This window comes from Pongo abelii, chromosome 11 (assembly GCF_028885655.2).
Source record: "Pongo abelii isolate AG06213 chromosome 11, NHGRI_mPonAbe1-v2.0_pri, whole genome shotgun sequence".
NCBI classification, from domain to species: Eukaryota; Metazoa; Chordata; class Mammalia; order Primates; family Hominidae; genus Pongo; species Pongo abelii.
The window spans coordinates 128,018,629-128,043,504 of record NC_071996.2 but is presented as its reverse complement, the minus strand read 5'-3'; the positions used below and the strand labels follow the sequence as shown (position 1 = coordinate 128,043,504).

The 24,876-nt window shown below is 37.0% G+C and overlaps 1 protein-coding gene across 4 annotated transcripts in view; it reads left to right on the top strand.

Moving 5' to 3' along the window:
* Positions 1-24,876, top strand: part of CUL3 (cullin 3) — a 113,636-nt gene that overhangs the window by 25,463 nt on the left and 63,297 nt on the right. For 2 of the 4 annotated variants that reach the window (XM_002812922.5, XM_063713069.1), the window contains exon 2: positions 3,107-3,304. The exons of 1 other annotated variant lie outside the window; for it this stretch is intronic. In XM_002812922.5, the coding sequence (XP_002812968.1) occupies positions 3,107-3,304 (198 nt within the window). Of the gene's footprint in view, positions 1-3,106; positions 3,305-4,527; positions 4,654-24,876 lie in introns of those variants that run through there. One more of the 4 variants, XM_054549906.2, reaches the window with a different exon arrangement.

Below are 24,876 nucleotides of genomic sequence, written 5' to 3'. Positions count from 1 at the left end.
TCAGCTTGTTTGATATATACCAGGGAGTGCATGGAGCAGAGTGAACAAAAGGAAAAAAAATGGATGAAGTTGAGAGACTATCGGATGGAATGAAGCTTATAGAACATTGTAAAGACTTTGACTTCAACTCCAGGGGAAATGAGAAATCATTTGAGGGTTGTGAGCAAATGAGTGACATGATTTAATTTATGCTTTTACATGGTCACCCTGGTTGCCTGATGATAGCAGGCCAAGAGTGGAGATGGAGACCAGTTGGAGGTGGTGGTGGTTTGACCAGGATGGTAGCAGTGAAAGTGGTGAGAAAGAGTTGAATTCTGGGGATACATTTTGAAGTTAGAGACAACAGCATTTTCTGTTGGAGTAGTAGTGGGGTCAGAGAGTAGTTAATTATGATCACAAGCTTTTTGGCCAGAGCAGCTGGAAGGATGGAGTAGACATTTGTTTAGTTGGAAAAGACTTCAGGGGAAACCAACTGAGGGAAAAGATGAGGAGTTCTGTTTCAGGCTTGGTAAGTTTGAGATGCCTACTACGCATTCAAGTGGAAACATTGAGTAGGTAGCTGGATATATGACTCTGGCATGTACAGAGGGGGCCAAACAGAGAATGTATCAATTTTAAGATTGATTTAAAACCATGAGAATAGATGACATCAACTCCATCTAGAAACTGAGTGTGGCTAAAAAAAAAAAAAAAAACTGAGTGTGGCTAGATAAGAAATCGAGAACTTGAGCTTTAGGATTGGAGGTTTAGGTGATAATTAAGAGCCAGTAAAACAGATGAATAGGAGACAGAAGTAGAAGAAAAACAAGAGATTGTAGTGCTTGAAAGTTAAGTGAGGAATTTGTTTCTTTTTTTTTTTCCTTCTTCTTTTTTGAGACAGGGTCTTGCTCTGTCATCCAGGCTGGTGTGTAGTGGCGCAGTCTCTACTCACTGCAGCCTCGACCTCCCGGGCTCAAGCGATCCTCCCGCCTCAGCCCCACTAAGGAGCTGGGACTACAGGTGCACGCCACCATGCCCTACTAATTTTTGTATTTTTAGTAGAGACGGGTTTTTGCCATATTGCCCAACCTGGTCTTCAACCCCTGGACTCAAGTGATCCTCCCGCTTTGACTTCCCAAAGTGCTGGGATTACGGGTGTGAGGCACCATGCCTTGCCAAATTTGTTTCAAGGAGTAGGAGTGATCAGCTCTTTCAAATGCTGCTGGATAGGTAGGTAAGAGGAGAACTGAGACTTTGCCCATTAGATTTTGGCAATATAGAAGTCATTGGTGGCTTTCTGAAGAGTAGTTTCAGTGAAATGGTAAAGATGAAAGCCCTATTGGAGTAGATTCAAGATATAATGCAAAGATGGAACTTGGAGACAGTGTATGTACAATCTCCCCTTCTTGCCTGTGATTTTGTCATAAATGGAAAGAGAGATTAGATGGTGCTGAAGGAATATATGGGTTTGTGAGGATTTTGTTTTTGACCTAGGAAACTGACAATTTTCTTTTTTTCTTTTTTCTTTTTTCTTTTCTTTTTTTTTGAGACACGATCTTGCACTGTCACCTAGGCTGGAGTGCAGTGTTGTGATCTTGGATCCCTGCAAACTCTGCCTCCAGGCTCAAGTGATTCTCCTCCCTCAGCCTCCCGGGTAGCTGGGACTATAGGCATGCGCCACCATGCTCAGCTAGTTCTTAAAAAATTTTTTTGTAGAGACAGGGTCTCTCACTATATTGCCCAGGCTGGTCTCAAACTCCTAAGCTCTAGTGATCCTTCTGCCTCAGTCTCCCAAAATGCTAGGATTACAGGCATGAGCCAGTCCGTGTGGTGAAACTGACAGTTTTCAGTATGAATGGAAATTATCTACCAGAGGAAAAATTTTGATGATGCTTAGATGAGTGATTACTAAGGGGAGGACTTTTATTTTTGAGACAGAGTCTTGCTCTGTCGCCCAGGCTGGAGTGTAGTGGCGCGATCTTGGCTCACTGCAAGCTCCGCCTCCCGGGCTCACGCCATTCTCTCGCCTCAGCCTCCTGAGTAGCTGGGACTACAGGCGCCCACCACCACGCCCGGCTAATTTTTTTATTGTATATTTAGTAGAGACAGGGTTTCACCGTATTAGCCAGAATGGTCTCAATCTCCTTACCTCATGATCCGCCCGCCTCGGCCTCCCAAAGTGCTGCGATTCCAGGCGTGAGCCACTGCGCCCAGCCAAGGGAGGCCTTTTCAATAGGTGGTTTGGCATAGAACTAGAGATTTACTTGTCAAATTTCATTCTGTATAATACTACCTTGGGTTCTTGTTAAAATGTCGATTCTGTTTCTGTAGGTCTGGAGTAGGGCCCGAAATTCTGCACTTCTAACAAGTTCCTAGGTGTTGCTTATGTGTCTGGTCCTTATGCTATACTTCGAGTACAATAACTTGGCACTTTGAGCACAAGAACCTAGCAGGTTTTATTGGCATAAAATCAGGTTGGTTGGTGTGTGAATATGATGGGAATTTGTATAGTGTCTCATCGGGTTGTTTTTATTTTCTCAGTGGAATAGGAAGCAGTCATAATCATAGAGTGAGGATGGAGGAGGTGGTATAAAATCATCTAGAAGAGTAGAGTGAGTAGACTGACTAGTGGAATTGTGGGGTTGCATGAAGGCTGCACTTAACGTTAGTGGTTATGAATTTAAACTCAGATGGACCAAAAATATGGGCATATGTTATTCTTCATTTTCTTTCAGCTATACGGATATATGTCAGGAGTATGTGGGCTGTTGGGATTTAACTTGGCAAGTATTTTGGTGGGAGAGAGATAAGGGGTAAGTGACTTACGGGTATATAAATCATTATGATTTTATTTAAAATGAAGAGTTCTGCTCCAGGTAAGATTGGAGGGAGGTCTTAAAAGATTAGAAATTTTACTTCTAACAGATCTAGAACCTATTTTTAAATGTATCCCTTTTTTTTCCCCTGTTAAAATAGGTTGTTAATGTTCTTATGTGTCATAGATTTATAATCATATCTATATAATACAATATTTACTATATATGGACAAATGTAGAAAGACTTTCAACCATTGGTTTTGTTTTTTTTTTTTTTTTTTTTTGTCTCTTCTCTCTCTTGGATATTACAGATGACCATGGATGAAAAATATGTAAACAGCATTTGGGACCTTCTGAAAAATGCAATTCAAGAAATCCAGCGTAAGAATAACAGTGGTCTTAGTTTTGAGGAGCTCTATAGAAATGCATATACAATGGTTTTGCATAAACATGGAGAAAAGCTCTACACTGGACTAAGAGAAGTTGTTACCGAACATCTCATAAATAAGGTATCAAACTTTAAAGGACTGTTGCTAATACTATATTGAATGTAGAAAATCCTTTATACCATATTGCACTTTGACCAGAAGTGTTCCTTTAAAGGTGCCAGAAGCCTATAGAAATTACTAATTCGTGACTGTTATAAGCACTCATGAAAAATTTATAATCAGCTAAATCAAAAATTTGATATTTGAGAGATGAAGTTTGTGAGCTATAATAAATGCTTTCTATAAATCATAATGAAGCAAACTCAGTAATTCACAAATGCTTATTAATATGTTAATTACAAGGAATTTTTTCCTTAAAATGATTTAATCAGCCCATTTTTTACTTTCTCATTTTTCTGTATATTTGAAAACGATATAACTACGTTGTTTAAAACATTTCTAAGACGGATCACTAACTAAAATTGACTTTATTTTAACTGAGTTCTGTGGTACATTTGAATTTTTTTAAAGATTATTGTTGGGCTGTTCACATTATTAAAAATGGTTCTCTGATTTCAGAAAGATGTATTTTTTTAGAACAAATGTTTTTATAGAGTGAACTCTTCCAATGCATGTAAAATGTAATTTCATTTAGAAAATAACTTTTATTACAATGCCTTGCTTTAAGATTGTCAAATAAAATGTGAAATACCACACAGACTGATAAAAACTTCTCATACTTTATGTGGTATTGGGGTATTTATTTTTTAAGTTTTATTTTGAAAAAAAGTTTCATGAATAGCACGATGTGAACTCCTGTGTACCCTTCACCTAGATTCACCAGTTGTTTACATTTTGCTACTTTTTTTGCCAGTTTTTCTATTGATATGTGTTATGATTACTGTTACCAGTATTATTATTGCTGAACTATTAGAGAGTAAGTTTTAGATTTCATCTACCCTAAAAGACTTTGCAACATTTCTTTTAAGAATAAAGAAATCTTACTTAACCAAACAATAATGATCAAAATCAGGCAGTTTAACAATATAATACTGTTGCCTAATACATTCCTTATTCAGATTTCACCAATTGTCCTGTTTAGTGGTGATTTCCTTTATAGCAATTTGTTTTCTGATCCAGGATCCAGTCCAGGATCTCATGTTCAATTCCTCAGCCTTTCTTTGTCTTTCAGCACATTGACATATTTGAAGAGTATAGGTCAGTTGTTTTGTAGATTATCCCTCAGTTTTTGGTGTGTCTGATTGTTTCCTCATGACTAGTTTCAGGTTATGCATTTTTGGCAGGAATAATACATAAGTGATGTTGTGTCCTCAGTGCATCACATCAGGAGGCACTTGATGTCAGTTTATCCCATTATTGGTGATGTTAACTTTGATCATTGGTGTCCGCCAGATTTCTCCACTGTGAAGGTACCTTTTTTCCCTTTGTAATTCATAAGTAATCTGTTCAGATATATTTTGATACTGTATGAATATCCTGTTCCCTAGAAACTTTCATGTGATGGTTTTAGCATCCATTGATGATTCTTGCATGAATCATTATTACTATGGTGGTTCCAAAACAGTAATTTTCTATTTCTGCTCTTTCTTCTGTAATTTCTTTCTCTTAAAGGGAATTACATGAGCGAGGCAGTTAGTATCTTATGAAGCAAGGTGATTGTGTTTTTCACACAATCAGCAGTTTTTTATTAAGTGCCTATTATGTACAGCTTTCAGTGATAATATAGTGGATCCAAAGAGATAAGATACTATCCTTTCCTGGGGTTTTTATTGTGATGTGAGAGATGGATGATACACACATTTAGATAACCGTGTGAGGCATTATATAATTAAGTGGCAAGTGAGTTGCATAGGCAATAAATTGCTTAAGAATTCAAACGAAGGAGAGGTTGCCTTGGGCTGTAAGATTTTATGGGAAAGAATGAAATTGAGTTGAGTCTTGAAAAATATATGGGATATATATGAACAGTGTGGTGGAAGGCATTCCATGATGGCAGATGTTGTGAACTTATATAGAGATGAACTGGTTGGTTAAACTTAGGTGGTAAGTAGAGTTTGACTGAGGCATATAATAATTACAGGGATTAGTGGATTGTAGTGTTACAAAGATGGTTTGGGAACAGATTGTAGAAAAATTTGAGTGTCAGGCTAAGTAATTTGGACTAAACTGTAGACAGTTATTGGAGGTTTTTAAGTGGGTGATAATGTGACAGAATATTTGAAGATGTGATTTTAAGTGGGTGATTATGTGGCAGCATATTATGAGGATGCTATAAATGTAAAATTGAGAGGAGGTTTATAAAATCAGGAGAAGACCTGGAAAGATCTGGGTACAGTGATAGGCTAGAAATGAATGGATGATGTCAGAAATTCTAAACTAAGTCTAGACAAAGCTTGCTTACTGGGAGAATTATAGTGCCACCAATAGCAAATACTGTGAAGTAATAGCGGGAAACTGATTTGAAATGGGTAGAGAATATGATAAGTTTTGTTGAGATTATATTGAAAATGTTTATACTTGGAAGATACCTTAGAAATCATTTTGCATGTGAGGAAAATTGAGTGTGAGATCATGGTACGATGCCCAGGTAGAGATATCATATGTTTGGAGACACATAGATTTAGAGCTTGGGCAGGAACTCAAAATTAGATGTGGAGATTTGGCATTTGGTAACATATACTGAGGAACAAGTATTGGAGTTCAGAAAACGAAGAGCCCAGAGCCAAGGGATGAATCTTAGGAGCAAACTATAGTAAGTAGGTGTGGGAAATGGAAAAGACCAATTTAAGAAATTTGTCATCAAAAGAAGGACAAGTGGAAGAGTTTTGTTTAAAGCTGCTGAAGGAGAGAAGATTGTAACAGCTGAGTTATTGGATATAGAGAATACGGGATTAAGAACAATGGAAAAGAAGTAAACTTAGAAGAGGAGCATGTTCTCGTTCGCCAGAGGTTCTATAGGGAATGATAATTAACACAATTAACTTTTATTTAGCATTTACTGTGTGCTAGGCCCAGTTCTAGTGCTTTTACATGTTTTAACTTAGCTAACAGTCACAGCCCAATGTTGCAGATACTACTATTATGTCTGTTTTACAAATGAAGAAACCAAGGCACAGATAATTGGTCATTTGTCCAGATCCATATAGCTGTTAAGTGGCCTAGCCGGAACTGAATTCAGGCAATGTGGCTTTAGTTTGAGTCCTTGAATTCTCTGTAGATCTGCTCCTAAGGTGGAATGATCAAGTTGGAGTATGCTGAAATTCGGTGTAAGGGGCTTCAAGTTAATTGACTTACTGTCTGTAAAGCTCTAGTCCTTTAAATTCTAAGAATCCTTTAAATTTACTTAATAATGGAGTTGGAAATAATATCCCTGAGATTCTTTATTTCTAAAATTATTATGAATCTAATAAACCATCCATCTTCTGAAAATGAGACGAAGAGACTTGGAGTAGCCTTTGTAAGGGATATATATACTAAGGAATTGGCAAGTGCAGAAGAAGATAGCTTAATAGGAGTTGGCCTGAATGTGTGCTATGTCAGTTTTTTTAAACCTTGGGCACAGATGCAGAAAAAAACATCAGTAGTTGTGTGTTAGGGTTGAGAAGTGGCTCGTCCAAAAAGTGAGGAGAAGAGAGAAGGCCAGAGTGTGAGATCAGTGTTTCGGTGACCAAGTTTTGGGCTCCAGTATGGTCAATTGGATGTTGAAGATACGGTCCAGTAGATATTGAAGTTATGTGAGCAGTCACTCCACGAGAACTCTGAGTTTTGGTATATTATAAGTTGCTTAAAGTGGTCCCATATTTAAGGTTAACTGTTGTCTTCCTCATCTTAAGCTACTGTAACAAACCCCATAAACCAGGTGGCTTAAACAAATATTTCCCACCATTCTGGCAAGTGAGAAGTCCAAGATCAAGGTGCTTGCAGGTTCATTTTTCTGGTGAAAGTCCCCTTCCTGGTCTATAGACAACCACCTCCTTGCTGTGTCTTCACAGGGCAGGGAGGGAGAGAGGTCATATCTCTCATGTATCTTATAATGGTACCATCCGGTTAATGAGGGTACCATTCTCAAGATTTAATTGCCTCCCAAAGGCCCCACCTCTAAATACTATCACATTTGGGATTAGGGTTTCATAATAATTCATATTAATGAATTTGGAGAACACAAACATTCAGTCCATAGCAATTATCATTTCAGAATATAGGCAGTTTTTATAATATATTCCCCGAAACATGCATTGAAGTTGATTGTACTAAATAAATTTTAAAATATACAGTATATGCTAAATTCTTAAATTTACTTTTCTTATACATAGTCATTAATGATCATTGCCAGCATCTGAAAATGTTCTTTTATTTATTCTTTTCTTTCACACTCATTTGACCAGTTAGTTTTTGACTAGGAAATGTACCAATTTCAGCATGTCTGTTCATTGATTATTTAAAGTGAATTAGGTTTTGAAGCCTCTGCTAGTTTCTGTGCTTTTGTTTTCATGTTTACTCCTATTTTATGAAACAATTTTAATAATCATATAAACACAGTACTACTGTATTGAAGGGGACATTATCGAAAGAGAACTATTAACTGATAGGTAGGACCATCTGACATGTTTGTTTCCTAAGGTAGGACCATCTGACATGTTTGTTTCCTAAGGTAGTAAGTCTCAGTTTGTTCTACTAAATGAGACTTAGAGATGTTACTGATACAATGTGCAAAAGCATAGTTTGCATGAAAATTAGTACTGCCTATCTCTGCATTGCATCTTTTGACTAGAAGGTGAGATATTCTTTCAGGGTTCTGTGGTATCAGAATACCTATCTTTAATCTCACAGAATATACCTTTTTTTGTTGTTCTGAAAGCATTACTGTTTGGTCTGCTCATCAGTTTTTAATTCACAGTGCTTTTGGCAGTTAGCTGAACTGCCTGACACACCATATATTTATTTATTTTAAAGCAAAGTGCTTTTAGTGCTGTGGTATACATAGCCAAGACCCATCTTTTCACATTGAAGAATTCCAAGGAAATATAATTTTTACATGGACTGAGGGCTGGTTTGTTATATAGTTTGTTGGTACTTTGATTTCAAGGTGAGGATAGTGAACAAAGTCAAACATTTTAGTAAAGTAGCGCAACACAGACTACCAGACAGCAGATGATGGGAGGCTTCGGAGAGGACATTTCTTTGGGATGATAGTAGCTGATTGTTGGCTTTCAAAATAAGTTCAAAAAATTGAAGCAGGCATAGAAAATATAAGTACTGTTTCTCTAATAAAAGCACTTCTGGTAGTATATTATTTTTCTTGTCTCTGGAAGAATGTTTCCTTTGAGGAAACTGACACCCATAGGAATTTAGTTCATTTCTCAAGACCACAAGGCAAAATTTAGGGTGTAATGTGGCCTTTGTACCTCACCATAAGAAAAATCTTGATTTAGAAAATGAAAACATTTCAACTTACACAGGAATTTGTTTTTTAACTTTTTTTCTAAATAAAGTAAAAAAGCATAGTAATGGAGGAAAAAAGTTCTGCTTTTCAGATTGAAAGACGTTTAGAATATGTATCATTTTGTCGAAGTGTCAAAGGTATCCTGTAAGACTTTTCCCATCACAGAATTCAGCATTCAAAACCGTTTGCCAGGCTCTGTGCTAGATGTAAGGAATATGTTGGTAAATAGAACACATCTGATTCCTGCACCTATGAAACAGATAGTAAACAGGTAAACAAGTATTTAGTTATAAAATATAATCAAGAAAACAGGATACAGTGATAGAGGAAAAAATGATAAAGACAACCACATAGGTCAAGAAAGGGCTGTTTGAGGAAGTGATAGTATTTCAACTGGAATTAGAAGAATGAGCGCTCACAAGAAAAGTGGGTTGAAGAGTATTCTAGGCAAAGTGAATGGCTGTACAATATTTTTTTCTGTGAAGGACCAGATAGTCAGTATTTTTGTTTTTCTGAGCCATACATTCTCAGGCACACCTCCTCAGAGTCTGTTTTTGGAGCACAAAAGCAGCAACAGACCAAATGTAAATGAATGAACATGGCAGTATTCCAATAAAACTTTAAAAAGGCAGCAGGCTGAGTGCAGTGGCTCACGCCTGTAATCCTAGCACTTTGGGAGGCTGAGGTGGGAGGAACACCTGAGGCCAGCAGTTTTGAGGCCAGCCTGAGCAACATAGTGAGACCTTGTCTCTACAAAAAAAAAATTGACCAGGCGCAGTGGCTCACGCCTGTAATCCCAGCACTTTGGGAGGCCAAGGTGGGCGGATCACGAGGTCAGGAGATCGAGACCATCCTGGCTAACACGGTGAAACCGCATGTCTCCTAAAAATACAAAAAATTAGCCGGACGTGGTGGCAGGCACCTGTAGTCCCAGCTACTCAGGAGGCTGAGGCAGGAGAATGGTGTGAACCCAGGAGGCAGAGCTTGCAGTGAGCCGTGATCGCGCCACTGCACTCCAGCCTGGGCGACAGAGCGAGACTCTGTCTCAAAAAAAAAAAAAAATTGCCGGGTTTGATGGCACACACCTGTAGTCACAGTCGCTCAGGAGGCTGAGGCCCAGGAGTTTGAGGCTGCAGTGAGCTGTTATTGAACTACTGCACTGCAGCCTGGGCAACAGAGCGATTAAAAAAAAAAAAAAAAAAAGCTGGAGACTATTCTTTGCCACTTCCTAAAGACATTGAATAAAATCCCATCATATGTAGGGAGCTAAGAGTTGGTAATGGAGAGGAATGGGACAAGGTGGGGTTGCAGAGAGAAGCAGAAGCCAGATCATGCCAGACCTTGAAGCCATGGCAGAAGGCTTTGTAATTAATTATATGTACATTAGGAAGCCATTTAAGGATTTTAAGCAAGATAAATAAGTTAAAGAGCATAAGAGTTGAAATAAGGGGACCAGGAAGAAGTAATCCAGAAATTCAGGTGAATAACAGTGATGATTTACATTAGTGTAGTGACAGTTATGATTGAGAAAAGTTTTAAAATATAAGATACATTTTGGATGTAGAAAGACTGTTACCTGCTGGCAGATTGATTGTAGGGAATAAGAAACAGGGACAAATCTAAGATGAGTTTTAGGTTTTTGGTTCTTGGCTAACTGGCTAGGTGATTTAATTTTCTGATACAGATTTGGGGCAGACAAAGGAGCTCCATTTTGAACAGGTTAGTTTTAAGATACCTGTAAAATTTGATATGCAAATCAAATTATCTGAGAAGTTTGAACTGGAAATGTGTATGTGGGAATTGTGAACATATAGATGGTACAGGTTGAACATCCCTAATCCAAAAATTCAGAATGTTCTAAAATCCACAACTTTTTGAGCACCAACATGATGCCACAGTGGAAAATTCCACAGCTTATCTCATGTGACGGAGTCACAGTCAAAGCACAGCCAAAACTTTATTTCACAGACAAAATTACTAAAATATAACATTACCCTCAGGCTATGTGTATAAGGTGTATATGAAACAAATAAATTTCATGTTTACACTTGGATTCCATCCCCAAGATCTCTCATTATGTATATGCAAATACTCAAATCTGAAAATTGAAACACTTCGGGTCCCCATGCATTTAGGGTGAGGAGTACCCAACCTGTATTTAAAGCCCTGGAAGTAAATGAAGTCACAGAGACAAGAGAAAAGAGGGCCCAGGATTGCACCCTGAGGAATTTAAACACTTAGTGTTCAGATACATTGAGCATTGCAGTGTAGACTGAAAAGTTGCCAGAGTTAGTGGTACTTAAGACTTAGCTCTAATCTTATGTTATAAGATAATATTTGACAGGTATTTAGCAGTTACAGTTTTTCACAGCCATTTTGCGTGTGTGTGTGCGCGCGCGCATGTGCATATATGTGTATATGTAAGTCAGATACTAAAGCACGGTTTTAAATTTAGAAATAGTAATCATTAGTTTTGCTACTTGTGGACATGTTAAGGGTGGAGCCATCTTCTTTCATTCTCCTTTCATAAGGTTCCTATTTGGGATTCAAACTTGACAGTCTTTAAGCTTGTTGTAGAGTAACGAAGGACTTGCCTTTTCTTCTTCTAACTCCTGTTGAGCACTTTAATAGTAAGAAATAACCTAGATGCAGCTGCAGTGGGAAAAGTAATAGGTAGAAAATAGAACTGAGCATTGGGAGTTAATTCTCTCACTAATAATCTTGAACAAATTACTAAACCTTTCTGGAATTTAAAGTATTAATCTATAAAATGAGTTTGGAGTTGGTTGTTTTAGCCCAAGGAACTTTAAAAATTATGATTATGTGTCTTGATAAGTTTAGGTTATTAAGACTTAGGAAGATAATAGTCTCTAAGACTGTTTATTCCTGTGCCATGTGTTTGGAATAAAAATGTTTCAATTTTTTTTTTTTTTTTATTTATTTTCTGAGACTAGGTCTTGCTGTCGCTTGCAGTGGCGCCATCTTGGCTCACTGCAATCTCCACCTTGTAGTTTCAAGCAAATCTCGTGCCTCAGCCTTCCGAGTAGCTGGGATTACAGGCGTGTGCCACCATGCTTGGCCAATTTTTGTGTTTTTAGTAAATATGGTGTTTTGCCATGTTGTCCATGCTGGTTTTGAACTCCCAGCATCAATGATCCACTCGCCTTGGCCTCCCAAAGTGTTGGGATTACAGGCGTGAGCCGCAGCGTCCAGCTTTTTTGTTGTTGTTGTTTGGAGACCAGGCCTTACTGTGTTGCCCAGGCTGGAGTACGTTGGCACAATCTCGGTTCACTGCATTCTCCACCTCCCAGGCTGTGGTGATTCTCTCACTTCAGCCTCCTACATAGCTGGACTACCAGCACGTGCCACCATGCCCGGCTAAATTTTTGTGTGTTTTTTTGTAGAAACAAGGTTTCCACCATGTTGCGCAGGCTGGTCTTGAACTCCGGGACTCAGGTGAACCATCTGCCTCCCAAAGTGCTGGGACTACAGGCGTGAGCCATTGTGCCTGGCCTCAATTTTTAATTTTCTTGAAGTCAGGGGAGAAACTTTAGTTTTAATATGGGAAGAGCTTTATTATCTCAATTTTGTAATGCTTAGCAGTTTTCTTAGATTTACCTTATGCTTAATTTCTTCATCTTTAATATTCCATAGTAATAATCAAATAACATGGTGACCTCATAAATGAACCTATAAAAATTATTGAACTTTGAAAGTTGGTTTCTTAGAAAAATAGCTGAACCAAGAAAAGTTAACATTTAAAATTAACTTAACTTTTTAGTTATTATTGGAAAGAACGTTTATTCTAGTGGTTTTCAAAGTTTTTCTATCTGTATGTCCTATTCTTCAAATAATATCTTACTTCGATTGAATAGGAGGAAGCCAGAATAAGAGGAGCTTCATCCTGCGCGCCTTTCCTTTATTCAGAAAACCGCCTGTTGAGCAAGGCACTGGTGTGAGCATTTGTACTATATCAAGGAAAGATTCCTGCCCTTGTGGAAGTTATGTTTTAGACTTACATGCTTGGATCTACGCTTTGTAGTCTTAATCTGTTCTAAGCACTTTTGTTTTACCGGTAGGGAAATCGCAGCCTTGAAGGGGACATAGTTTCAAGTTTCAAGTGACTTTCTTTTTTGAATTTCTTTGTAAACTGCAGTGTCTTTTTGTAGAACAAATAATTCCTCACCATTTATCTTTTGTACCTAGGGTCTTATTTGCTGAAAATGCTGTCTCTGTGTAAACTACTTTTTCAATATATTTTTCTCCCTATTTCTAGATGGGGAAGAAGAACCAGTTTTAAATTTTATATTTGTTTGTATGTAAGTTAAGATATTTATGTGGACATGAAGTTGGTAACTTTAAGGTAAACTGTGGACTCTTCTTTATGTCAATTACTTAAACAGACTTCCTTTTATAATAAAGCTTTTGGAGTGCTTTTCCCTTTCTAGGCAAATATTAATTTAATGGAAAACATTAAAATTAATGTTTTTAATGGCATTTATATACAATATATAATGACTACAGTGAGTTAAGGATATTGATAGAAACACTTGGGAATAAGATTTTCCTTAGCAAATTCAGATTCATTTCAGAGGCCCACAGAGATTGAGTTTCTCCTATGTTTCAGCCACCCAAAAATAAATAAGACATGATTCTTGCCAGCAAGAATCCCATAATGTTAGTGAGGTAATCAGATTTGAGGGGGAATTATTTTGCCTGAGGAATTCACGGCAAGGTAGAAAGAGGAGGTAATTTTCGATTATACTTAAAGCATTTCTCAAGATTCATCATGTGAGCAAAGCCAAAATATTGTCCCGGTAGATAACAAGGAGAGAAAGTTGAATGAGAAAAATGGCAGGTAGGTATGAGCGTAGTGAGATAGATCAGTGTAGATGGAAGGTGAACATGTTGTTGTTCATAAGGATGAACGAAAGCATTTTCGAATGTTTTTGTAGGAAATGAGGATAGTAAAGTGGGTTGGGCTAGATTTTGAAAACCATTGTAGGGGATATGAGTGTTATTCTGTTAGTGGTGGGAGCCATTGCTTTTTAATCCTTAGAAAGGCTGACTGCAGTGGAGAAGATGTAGTCAGGCATTTAGGATGAGTGCCATTTTCAGTGCCTTGTTGCTGCTTGCTCATCTTTAGTTTTCATGCTATCTTGTCTTGATGTTTAACTTAAAAGTTGTTGGAAGGTACTCAACCCATTATGCTTTTTGGGATGGTGGTGACAGGAGTGAGAAGAGACTGTGAGCTAGGTGTGAAAACTGCTAATGGGTATGATATGGGGATAGTGACCTAAATAAAAATAGCATAATCCCAAAAGAGACAGAGACTTGTTGGGGATAGCGTGTGGAAAAGGGATTATTAGAGAGTCAGGAAAACGGCAACCGTGGGATATGAAGACATTGGAAATTGAATGGTTTCTACATTGAAAGGGATGGAAGAGAAATGATGTTGGGGGAGAGGAGGCTTAAAAGTGTTGTTTTAACAAGTTTGCCATGTTAAGTATCTGCTATTCTGCTTAAGTTGTTAAGTAGACTGTACTTTCAGGGCAAGTACCCCACCGTCCTATTTCTGTTGTATTTTTGAGTGATATTCTTCTATTACTAAGTGAATAAATGAATTAGGACCTGTTCATTTATCTTTGTGTCTCCTGCTCTTTGCATGTGGTCGGCACTCAGTTGTCTGTTGAAATGAATCTTTGAGAATACTACCAGCAGTCAAAATGGAAACCACCTTGGTTCATAGCCACAAATAGCTGAGATCCATTTTTTTTTCTCTGTGTGGGGTAATACCTCTCCCTACTCAAGTTAATTACTAAATCTAACAACGATTTAAAAACACAGGTGATTATCTGGCTATATGCCTCTGTTTTTTTGAGATTGAAGTCTGTCAGTTGGCTTAGAACCAGATCATGTAATCTTGAGAAACCGTGGTTGCTTTTTCATCGTACTCAAGAGAACAAAAATACTAGTAGCTATGTTGTCAGGCTTTGTGTATGTTTTCCTGATTAATTCTGTCAGTGTGCCTGTTACTAAGTTTAACCATGATACTAATGCTATAATAATAGCTTTTAATGTATATCTTAACCATTGGGAATAGGATACTTTACAAACGATAAGTCATAGTGGTGTTTTTCTGTGGTGTACTGTCATTTTTCTTTCTGCATTCCTTTCCAACCAGTAAGTAAAAAGCTATCATTTTTCATAGTAGTATTTTGTACTGATTGAGAAATCCTGATTTTTCTAAGTCATACTATTTTAAGACCAGTTTAAAAGCATATTTGAACTAAGAATGCCTTTTTTAAAAATGTCAAATTTTATGTGATTTTTAAAATAGTATTTGCTTCAACATGTAGCAAATTATCTTTATGTATGAAATTGTGAAAGTGTATTGTCCTAACACCTGTTCTGTGTTCCTTCTTTGAACTTTGTAACTTTTCTGTAGTGCTATTTATTGTATTCTACTTTGTATTGAGGTCATTTGAATGCTAATATTAGGCTCCCCCTTCTCCCCTCTCCCTCAGAGATTATAAAGTGGCTGAAAGTGTGTTGTATCCCCCATAGTGCCTAGCACCCTGCTTTGCCTGCTGGAAGCAAACATGAATACATGAATTGTCAGTCTGGGGAAATACTTTGTATACTTTTGAATGAGTGGTTGATATCTGATAATAGGACCTGATTTCTTTAAGAGCTTCATTTTGGATGCTTAAAGCAAAGAGTAAGAATGGGGAATATTTCCACTGAGAATGAATTGGATTTTGAAATTGAGAGTAGTGTGCTTCTTGTGAAATGCTGTTAAGTTACATTACTATGTATGTTAGAAAATTACTTAATGAAGAATCTTCTGGCAGCAATGGAGAAAATTTTTTCCCTACAGTGGTTATCTTACTGTTTTTTTAAGGATACTGGTATAATTTTTCTGATCACTATTGCCATCTTAATTATTAAAATTAATTAAAAATGAGAATAACACAGTCTACTGTATGAAAAGGATAGTGAATTTTATATTATTCAGGAATCTCATCATTAGTTAATTCTTGGGAAGTGTAAAATATCTACAAAACTTAAAATTAATTATCTTGGCCTTAGTAGAAGCTTGTTTGAGATACAGAAATCTTAAGATTGCTGTATGTATTATAACAGCAACATCTGTTAACCAAATTTATATTAATTGTACAAATAATTGGAGTTTGACTGCATTAAGAATTCCTGAAAGTACGAGGTAAGAGTTCCTTCCAGTCATTCAGAAATTTCTATCCTTTAGAGGAAAGGAAAGCAAGTGTCCTTATTCCTGACCTGCCCCTATTTATTGTATATGACTTCTGTAAAAATAGCAGAACATTGCAGTGTTTCTTTTTAACCTTTTAGATCAGGAATCCTGAGGCTGAGGGAAAGAGCCATGAAGCTTTTTTCCTGAACAGTTGTGTCAGCTGTCCTCTATACCTTATGGCTTGACTCCCATTGGGATTCACTTTATCTAGTAAGCCAGTTTTATTGATAGGTTTGTGTCATATCACTGTGGTATGATAAGGTGGAAAAATTTTGAAATCTTCAAGAGTTATTTAATGGCATTCCTTGGAAGAATAAAATTCATGTAACTGGCAAAGTTTATAAAGTGACAAACCCCTAGACCACATGTGATTAATGCAGGACTGAAAAAAGTATGTTTTAAGTAGAAATTTAAGTGCTATTTTTATTTTTATTTTTTAACTTTTTTGTATGTATAAGAATGTTTTTGTAACATTACTTATAATGGTAAAAAACTAAAAGCAACTTACCCGTCGTTAATAAAGTGATTGAAGAAATGATGGCATTAAGTGCTATTTTTGTAGGTCATAGTAAATGTTGCATGCTTTTGTATTATGCTGCGTTTAACAGATGAAACAGGCAACATGTTTTGGAATTTAGAGCCAGAAAGATAGCAGGCATCCAGTGGCTGTCAGTTATTTTAAAATAGAAGCCCCAATTTAAAAAATCATACAAAACTATTATAAATCGTATTTAATCAGGGGAAATGAAGTCTTTTCTGCAGTGGTGCTAAGTAAGGCATTTCAGTGGAACATGATGTCATTAATCTAATCAACCATAGTCACATCACAGGTAAAGAGGTGCTACAGACTAGATAGGTTAGGTGACTTGGTCAGAGTCCTTAGTTGGTGACTTCCCTGGGCAGTTGTCTGCAAAGAGGTTGAGTATCCCTAATCCAAAAATCCAAAATCTGAAAATTTTTTTTTTTTTTTTTTTTTGAGATGGGAGGGGTCTCACTCTGTCACCCTAGCTGGAGTGTAGCGGCATGATCTCAGCTCACTGCAGCTTCCACCTCCTGGGCTTAAGTGATCCTCCCACCTCAGCCTCCTGAGTAGCTGAGACTACAGGCACGCACCACCACGCCCAGCTATTTGTTTATATTTTTGGTGGAGACGAGGTTTTGCCATGTTGTCCAGGCTGGTCTTGAATTCCTGAGCTCAAGCCATTGTGCCCACGTCAACCTCCCAGAGTACTGGGATTATAGGCATTGAGCTGCCACAGCTGGCCAAAATCCGAAACTTTTTGAGTGCTGAGATGATGCTTTAAGGAAATGCTCATTGGAGCATCTCAGATTTTGGATTTTCGGATTAAGGATGCTTACCTGGTAAGTATTATATTCCAAAATCTGAAAAAACCGAAAATCTGAAAAAATAAAAAATCTGAAACACGAGTGGCCTGCAAGCATTTTGGATAAGTGATACTCAACCTTAGCTGATTTTGATTATCTTAGCTTCTGGGTGAATGTTAAAATACTATAGATTTATAGAATGACATACCTTTGAGTTATTGTACCTCTGTGATACTTTTTAATGTCCTGGTATAATTAGGATGTGCTCCATGTTATTGTGTCTCATTTTATGTTTTTAATACATGATTAGTATTTTTTTGATGAACAGGAATGCCAAGTACAAATTTCTGTACTTTGGGGATTTGTCTATATTTGGACCTAATGTTGTCCTGAATTTGGAGACTTGTTTACCAAGGAAGTCCTCAATTTTCAGTATTCCATATCATCATTGATTATGTGACTCTGTTTTAGTTTCAGTGAACTTCAGAATTAAAGTTTTTAATTTGTTTTAGCTGATGATTTCTTTGTTTTACCTAGACATTTAATTAGGATTGGCTGGCTGGGATTTTGCCCCAGGCATTGAAATTTAGAGTGTGAAAAAATTTTAATTAATGATTAAAAACAATTATGTGTGTTGTGGCGTATGGGAGAACTGTGCACATTATGTCCTTCAGCTCTCCAGCTAGCCCAAGAGCTGCTGGCCCAGTATCAGCTTCCTTGTCAATCCATGGAGATACTTGGGAATGAAAACTCAAGGGCACAGTTTGGGAGCCTGTAGCTCCTGGTCATGCTAATGCCTGCTGTTCTCTCCTGTCATCCTCCTTTCCAACTCCTTTTGTTTCTCTTTACCAGTAATTTGACTGACTTGAGGATGTGTATATTGCAGCTTGGACATTAATTTATCATTAAGCAGGTTTTATTATACAGTTGAAAAATAGGCCAGACACGGTGACTCATGCATATAATTCCAACACTTTGGGAGGCCAACGTGGAAGGATCACTTTGAGGCCAGGACTTCGAGACCAGCTTGGGCAAAACAGTAAGACCCCTTATCTGCGCGCGCGCGCGCGCGCGCGCGCGCACACACACACACACACACACACACACACACACACACACACACTAAGACCCCTTATCTGCGCGCACACACACACACACACACACACACACACACACACACACACACACACTAAGACCCCTTATCTACACACACACACACACACACACACACACACACACACACACACACACACACACACACACACACACACACACACACACACACACACGCCAGAAGTGCTGGAGAGTGCTGCTGAAGTCCTAGCTACTTGGGAGGCTCAGGTGGGAGCATCACTTGTGCCCAGGAGCTTGAGGCTGCAGTGAGCTATAATTGTGTCACTGTACTCCAGCCTGGGTGAAAGAGTGACACCCTGTTTCTTAAAAAAAGAAAAAGGTTTCCTTTTGGCAGTAATTCCACTTTAATCTTTGCTAAGGATTTAATTTTTAAAAATGCAAGAAAAGCTATATCCACAGAAACAAAGAATAGTGGTCAAGTTTGAATTGTTGCAGAGTGGTTCATAAGGTTGATATACTCAAATTGTTTAACAATTCTTTCATTGTTTGGAATTTAAATTGCTTTGATGAATAAAGCTTGTGGCATCATAGCTTATGTTTATGATAAAATAATAAGGAAACAGGGCCCAATTTTCAAATAATAATTACATCAAATTTTTTAAAATTAGTGTATAATAAAATTGGCCTTTATTTTCATATATCTCTGTGAATTTCAGCACACATAGAGATTCATGTAACCACTGTCACACTTGATATAGAACAGTTGCTTGACCCCAGTAAACTCCCTCTGTTATCCCTTTATAGTTCTCTTAACCCCTAGTTCCTGACAACCACTGATCTGCTATCTTAACACTATAGTTTTGGATTTTTTTTTTCAAGAATGCCATATAATTGGAATTATAGTTTGTAATCTTTTGAGTCTGGTTTCTTTCATTCAGCATAATTATTTTGAGATTGATCCAAACTATTCTATCAATAATTTGTTCCCTTTTATGGCTGATACTCTGTTGTATGAATGTACCACAGTTTGCTTATTCATTTACCTATATACTTGTTGAAAGACATTTTGTGGTTGTGAGTAGAGCTGCTGTGAACATTTGTGTGTGATTTTTGTGTGAATGTAAGTTTTCATTTCTCTAGTAAATACATAGAAGTAGGGTTGCTGGGTCATGTGATGTTATTTAACTTCCTAAGAACTGCCAAACTGTTTTCTGGTAAGGCTGTACCATTTTGTTTATGGTAGTTCTAGTTGTTGCAAATCTTTGTCAGCAGTCGATACTGTCAGCATCTTTTGTTTTAGCCACTCTGATGGGTGTGTAGGGGTTTCTCATGGTTTTAATTAGCTTTTTCCTAATGACTTAGGTTGTTGAACATCTATTCATGTACAAAATTGCCATCTGTATATCCTCTTTGGTGAAGGGTCTGTTCAAGTCTTTTGCCCATTTTTAAATTATTTGCTGTCATTGCTAAGTTCTAAGAGTTTTTTTTTTTTAATATGTTCTGAATACAGTCATTTGGTTTTTCTCCTATTCTGTAGCTTCTCTGTGTTACTGTCTCAGTGGTGTCTACAGACAAAAGTTTTTAATTTCAGTAAAGTGCAGTTTAGCATTTTTTCTTTTATAAATTATGCTTTTGGTATCATTTGCTTAAAATTATGACATTTTCTTCTTACATTTTATTGTAATATAACCTTTTTCTTTGGATTACTATGGTGCATTGGAAATGATATGATACAGCTACGTATTTTTCTCCTAAACCAAAGGTTAATATTAAATGTTAATCAGTGGCATTAAAAAAGCAGGACTCTTCTCACTCATAAGTGGGAGTTCAACATTGAGAACACGTGGACACAGAAGAGAACAACACACGCCAGGGCCTGTTGGAGGATGGGAGGTGAGGGGAGGGAACTTAGAGGATGAGTCAATAGATGCAGCAAACCACCATGGCACACATATACCTATGTAACAAACCTGCACGTTCTGCACATGGATCCTGTGTGTTTTTTTTGTTTGTTTTTTAGAAGAAAAAAGCAGGACTCAGAATTGCATAAATATTATTATTACAACAATGTAAAAACATATTCGTGTTGAAGAAGTTCTGCAAAGGGAAGAGACAGAAGTGGCTAGTGTGGGAGCCAGTGGTTTCCTAGTCCTGGATGTTATTATATCAGAATCACCTGGGTAGATACTTTAAAATTAGGGTTGTCTTTTGATCTTGGGTGGCCCCAAAATATTTCTTCTTCTTTCTTCTTTCTTCTTTCTCCTTCCTCTTCCTTCTTCCCTCCCTCCCTTTTTTTTAAAAAATATAAAGTTTGGTTTTTAGAGCCGTTTTCAGATTAACACCAAAATTCAGTGGAGAGGCTGGACACAGTGTAATCGCAGCACCTTGGGAGGCCGAGGCGGGTGGATCACTTGAGGTCAGGAGTTCAGGACCAGCCTGGCTAACAAGGTGAAACTGTTGTCTCTACTAAAAATACAAAAATTAGCCAGGTGTGGTGGCGCACACCTGTAATCCCATCTACTTGTGAGGCTGAGCCAGGATAATGGCTTGAACCTGAGAGACAGAGGTTGCAGTGAGCCAAGATTGCGCCACTGGACCCCAGCCTGGGCAACAGAGCGAGACTCCATCTTAAAAAAAAAAAAAAAGGGTGGAGGATGGAAGGGTACTAAGATTTCCCATATACACCCCTGCCCCAACATATGCACAGCCTCTCCCTGCTGTGCACATCCCACACCAGAGTGGTACATTTATTACAATTGATGAACCTACATTGACACATCACTCCAAGTCCATAGTTTACATGAGGGCTCACTTTGGAATGAACTCAGTCTATGGTTTTGGACATATATTGACTAGTATAGTATTGTACAGAATAGTTTCACTGCCCTATGAATCCTGTGCTCTGCCTACTTACATACCTATTTTTTTGTGTGCTCTCTTTAGTTTTGCCTTTTCCAGAATGTCATATAGTTGGATCATACAGTATACACACTTTTCAGATTAGCTTCTTTCACTTTGTAATATGCATTTAAGTTACCTCTATATCTCTTCATGGCTTAATAGCTCATTTCTTTTTAGTGCTGAGTAATATTCCATTTTCTAAATATAGTACAATTTATTAATCCACTCATCTGCAGAAGAACGTCTTGGTTTCTTCCAAGTTTTGGCAATTATGAATGAAGTTGCTTTAAACACTTGTGTGTGGGTTTTTGTGTGGACATAAGTTTTCAGCTCATTTAAGAAAAAACTCAGGGGTGTGATTGCCAGATTATATGGTACGAGTATGTCTAGTTTTGTTAGAAACTGCCAAACTGCCTTCCAAAGTGACTACCATGTTGCATTCCCACTGGCAGTGCGTGAGATACTCTTTTGCTCTACGTCCTTGCTAGCATTTGGTATTGTCAATGTTTTGGCCATTCTCAAAGGTATGTAATGGTGTCAGATCGGTGTTTTAATTTGCAATGTCCTAATGACCTATGATCTCCTCAGATGCTTACTTGCTATCTGTATATCTTCTTTGGTTAGGTGTCTGCTAAGATCTTTTGCCTTTTTAAAAATTGAGTTACTTTCTAAGGTTTTTAAAGAATTATTTATATATTTTGGATAATAGTTCTTTATTAGCTTTGTCTTTTGCAAATACTTTCTCCCAATCTGTGGCTTGTTTTCTCATTCTCTTCACTGAAGTCTTATTTATTTTTTAGAGATAGGATCTTGCTGTGTTGCCCAGGCTTGCCTCAAACTCCTGGGATCAAACGATCCTACCCCCTCAGCGTTGTGAGTAGCTGAGACCACGGACACGCTACTGCATCGTATTTAAAATCTGTTTGTGAAAGCTCTTCGGGTGACTAATTCTCTGCCTGATTTGTGATCCACTGTTTTGAGCTTTCTCTTTCTTCCTTTGCAAAGCTAATGCCAGGCACAGCCATCAGTTCTCCATTACTTCCATTTCATCTTTTTTGTCACAGCTGGTCCCATCCTGCTCTCAATTTCTCTGGTGTTGCTACTTGTTCTTCCATGTCTCTCCCTTCAAATTCCAACTCTTTATCTGTGTAATTTTAGTATAGGTTTTCTTTAATTATCTGTTCATACTTAATCCGTAGGCCGTTTTGGTTCTGGTACTACCTGTACAGCAGGGTTCCCTCCCATTTGCCTTGCTGGTGCAGAAAGTAGGTGATTGTGTTAGGCCATGAGATTAACAATGTTATCCCTCCCTCCATATTTCCCATGCTTGCTTTCTTTTTCAATTTTTTTGTAAGATGTTAATAATTTGTAAAATAAAAATCCCTTTTCACTTAATGTGTAGTTTATGTGCCAACTTAACCATCTTTTTAAAAGCCTGTTTTAATCTTCATAATCTTCATCTCATTCCTACCATTTTATTGTGTATGTTTGAATAAATAATCTGTTCACTTTCAACTAATTTTCTACAGAAATGTTAGAGGAAAAATTTTTTGTTCATAGAGTCATCTGAATAAGAAGACATTGCAGCAGTTTATCTAAGGCATTCATTTTACTTCTTTCAGTCATGAGTTTGTGTGTGTGTGTATGCATAATTGAAAAATAAACATAAAATTAGCTCTTAATTGTAGCTATTTTCTGCTAGTAAAATTCACTGTTATTGGTCAGGATAATTTTTTGAGGTATGATGCAAATAAGGCAATTATGACACATTGTACTAGTAGATCACATTTTAATTTTCTGAAAGGCAGGTATAAATATGAATGACAAATATGTAAATACTTGATATATTTTATTATAAAGTGTACAAATCAGTGATTTTAAAGAACATGCCTTATTTTATAACATTAACTTTTTATTTAATTGGTCAGTTTTTCATTCATTCAACAAATATGCAGGCACATTCATGTGTTCCAAATTCAGTGTGATTTTAATGTAGTTAACATTTAACTTAATTTTATAATATAGCGGTATGTAGAAGTTCATATAAGTCCTTAAGAAATTAATGGGCTTGATATTCTGATGTTTGAAATACGTATTTTTTTTGTATGTAGTATAGATTGCTCTTACATTGTCATGATTTTAATTTAATTGCTACTCTTCAGTAAAGGAATATGAAGCTTGGTGTAAAATTTTGAAAATAAACACGTTTTCAACTTGCTGGGTTTTTGTGGGGGAGGTTTGTATCTGACAACTGCTAGATTTAATGAGTTGAAACAAATGATACATTATTCATTTTGTATAAGTATTTCTATTAACTAACTTGATATAGTTAACATTTTTGGAGGAATTTCTGGATGATGTAACTCGAAGTCATGGAGCTTAGTCTTGTGAACAAAAGATTAAATATATGATAAAATTCTAAATTATGTGGTATAGGCCTAGTGATTTTTATACTGTACATTTAGTAGACTAGATATATTGTCTCATCATTAAATCTAATAACCTCGTTTTCCCCAATATGTAGGAAAAGATTCTGTTTTCCTAGTTTGAATTTATTCTTCCACAGTGTATTGTGTGTATTTTCTTTGGCACTTTTGGCCACTTGTTCATATTAGATCTGATACAGAATGGCATTTTATTTATGTGTATTTATAATTGTTTTAGAGGTGTCTATATATATCAACATACATTAAATAGTTGATGTTTCTCAGAAAGCACCATGACTTCAGCTTTTTCCCAATCTGAAAAAGTGTAACCACTATTAGAAATTCTCTATGGTAAAGGATATTTGGAGATAAAAGTTTTGTTTAGTGTAGAGTTATTGAGAGTTTAGCTGGATTATGGAAGGTTGGTTGGATTTGAATAACTGTAGAAGTTGGCAGTATAGCCCCAAAGCGTTACAGGAACTTAGAGACAAACACACGACGACTTCGTGATAAAACAAGAACCAGAGTCTAGATTCTGTTTCTGAGTGAAATGGTCTTTCTATTGGGCAGATAGCATAGCAGGAAGGAGTAATGGTCAATAACATTTTATCAGAGAGGATGGTACTAAGCTTGTGGACTGTGGAAAGAAATTTTTGAAGTCTTGAATAGTCTTTTATTAGGGTTGGATTGGAAAGACATTTCAGGCTCAAGGGAACTTTATGTGCAAAAGCAGATAATCCTGAAAGTGCTTATGTTGGAGGTGAATCATGGCATTGGAGGGCAGGGATATGAAATAAATGGTATTATATATACCAAGCACTATTCTAGGTGTGGGATATACACATGGAAAAGACAGAAATCCTGCCACCATGGAGACATTTACATTTTAGTGGAAGAAACAATAAACAAACTGTAATATAGTAGGTAACGATGAATGCTATGACGAAAAACAAATTGTATGGTGAAGAAGTAGAGCTAGGCGTTCTTTGAAATAATTGGTTGGGAAAGACCTCTCCAGAGATGAAATTTGAGCGAAATAAAGTGAGTGGGATGAGCCATGTGAATTGAAGCAGAAGGAATGGCAGAGCACAGTTGCTGTATTTAGTAAAGAGGCCATTGTAGCTGAAGTGTACTGAGTAGTTTATTATAGAGTGTTTATGGAGTACTAAGCACTGTTTTAAGTGTATTA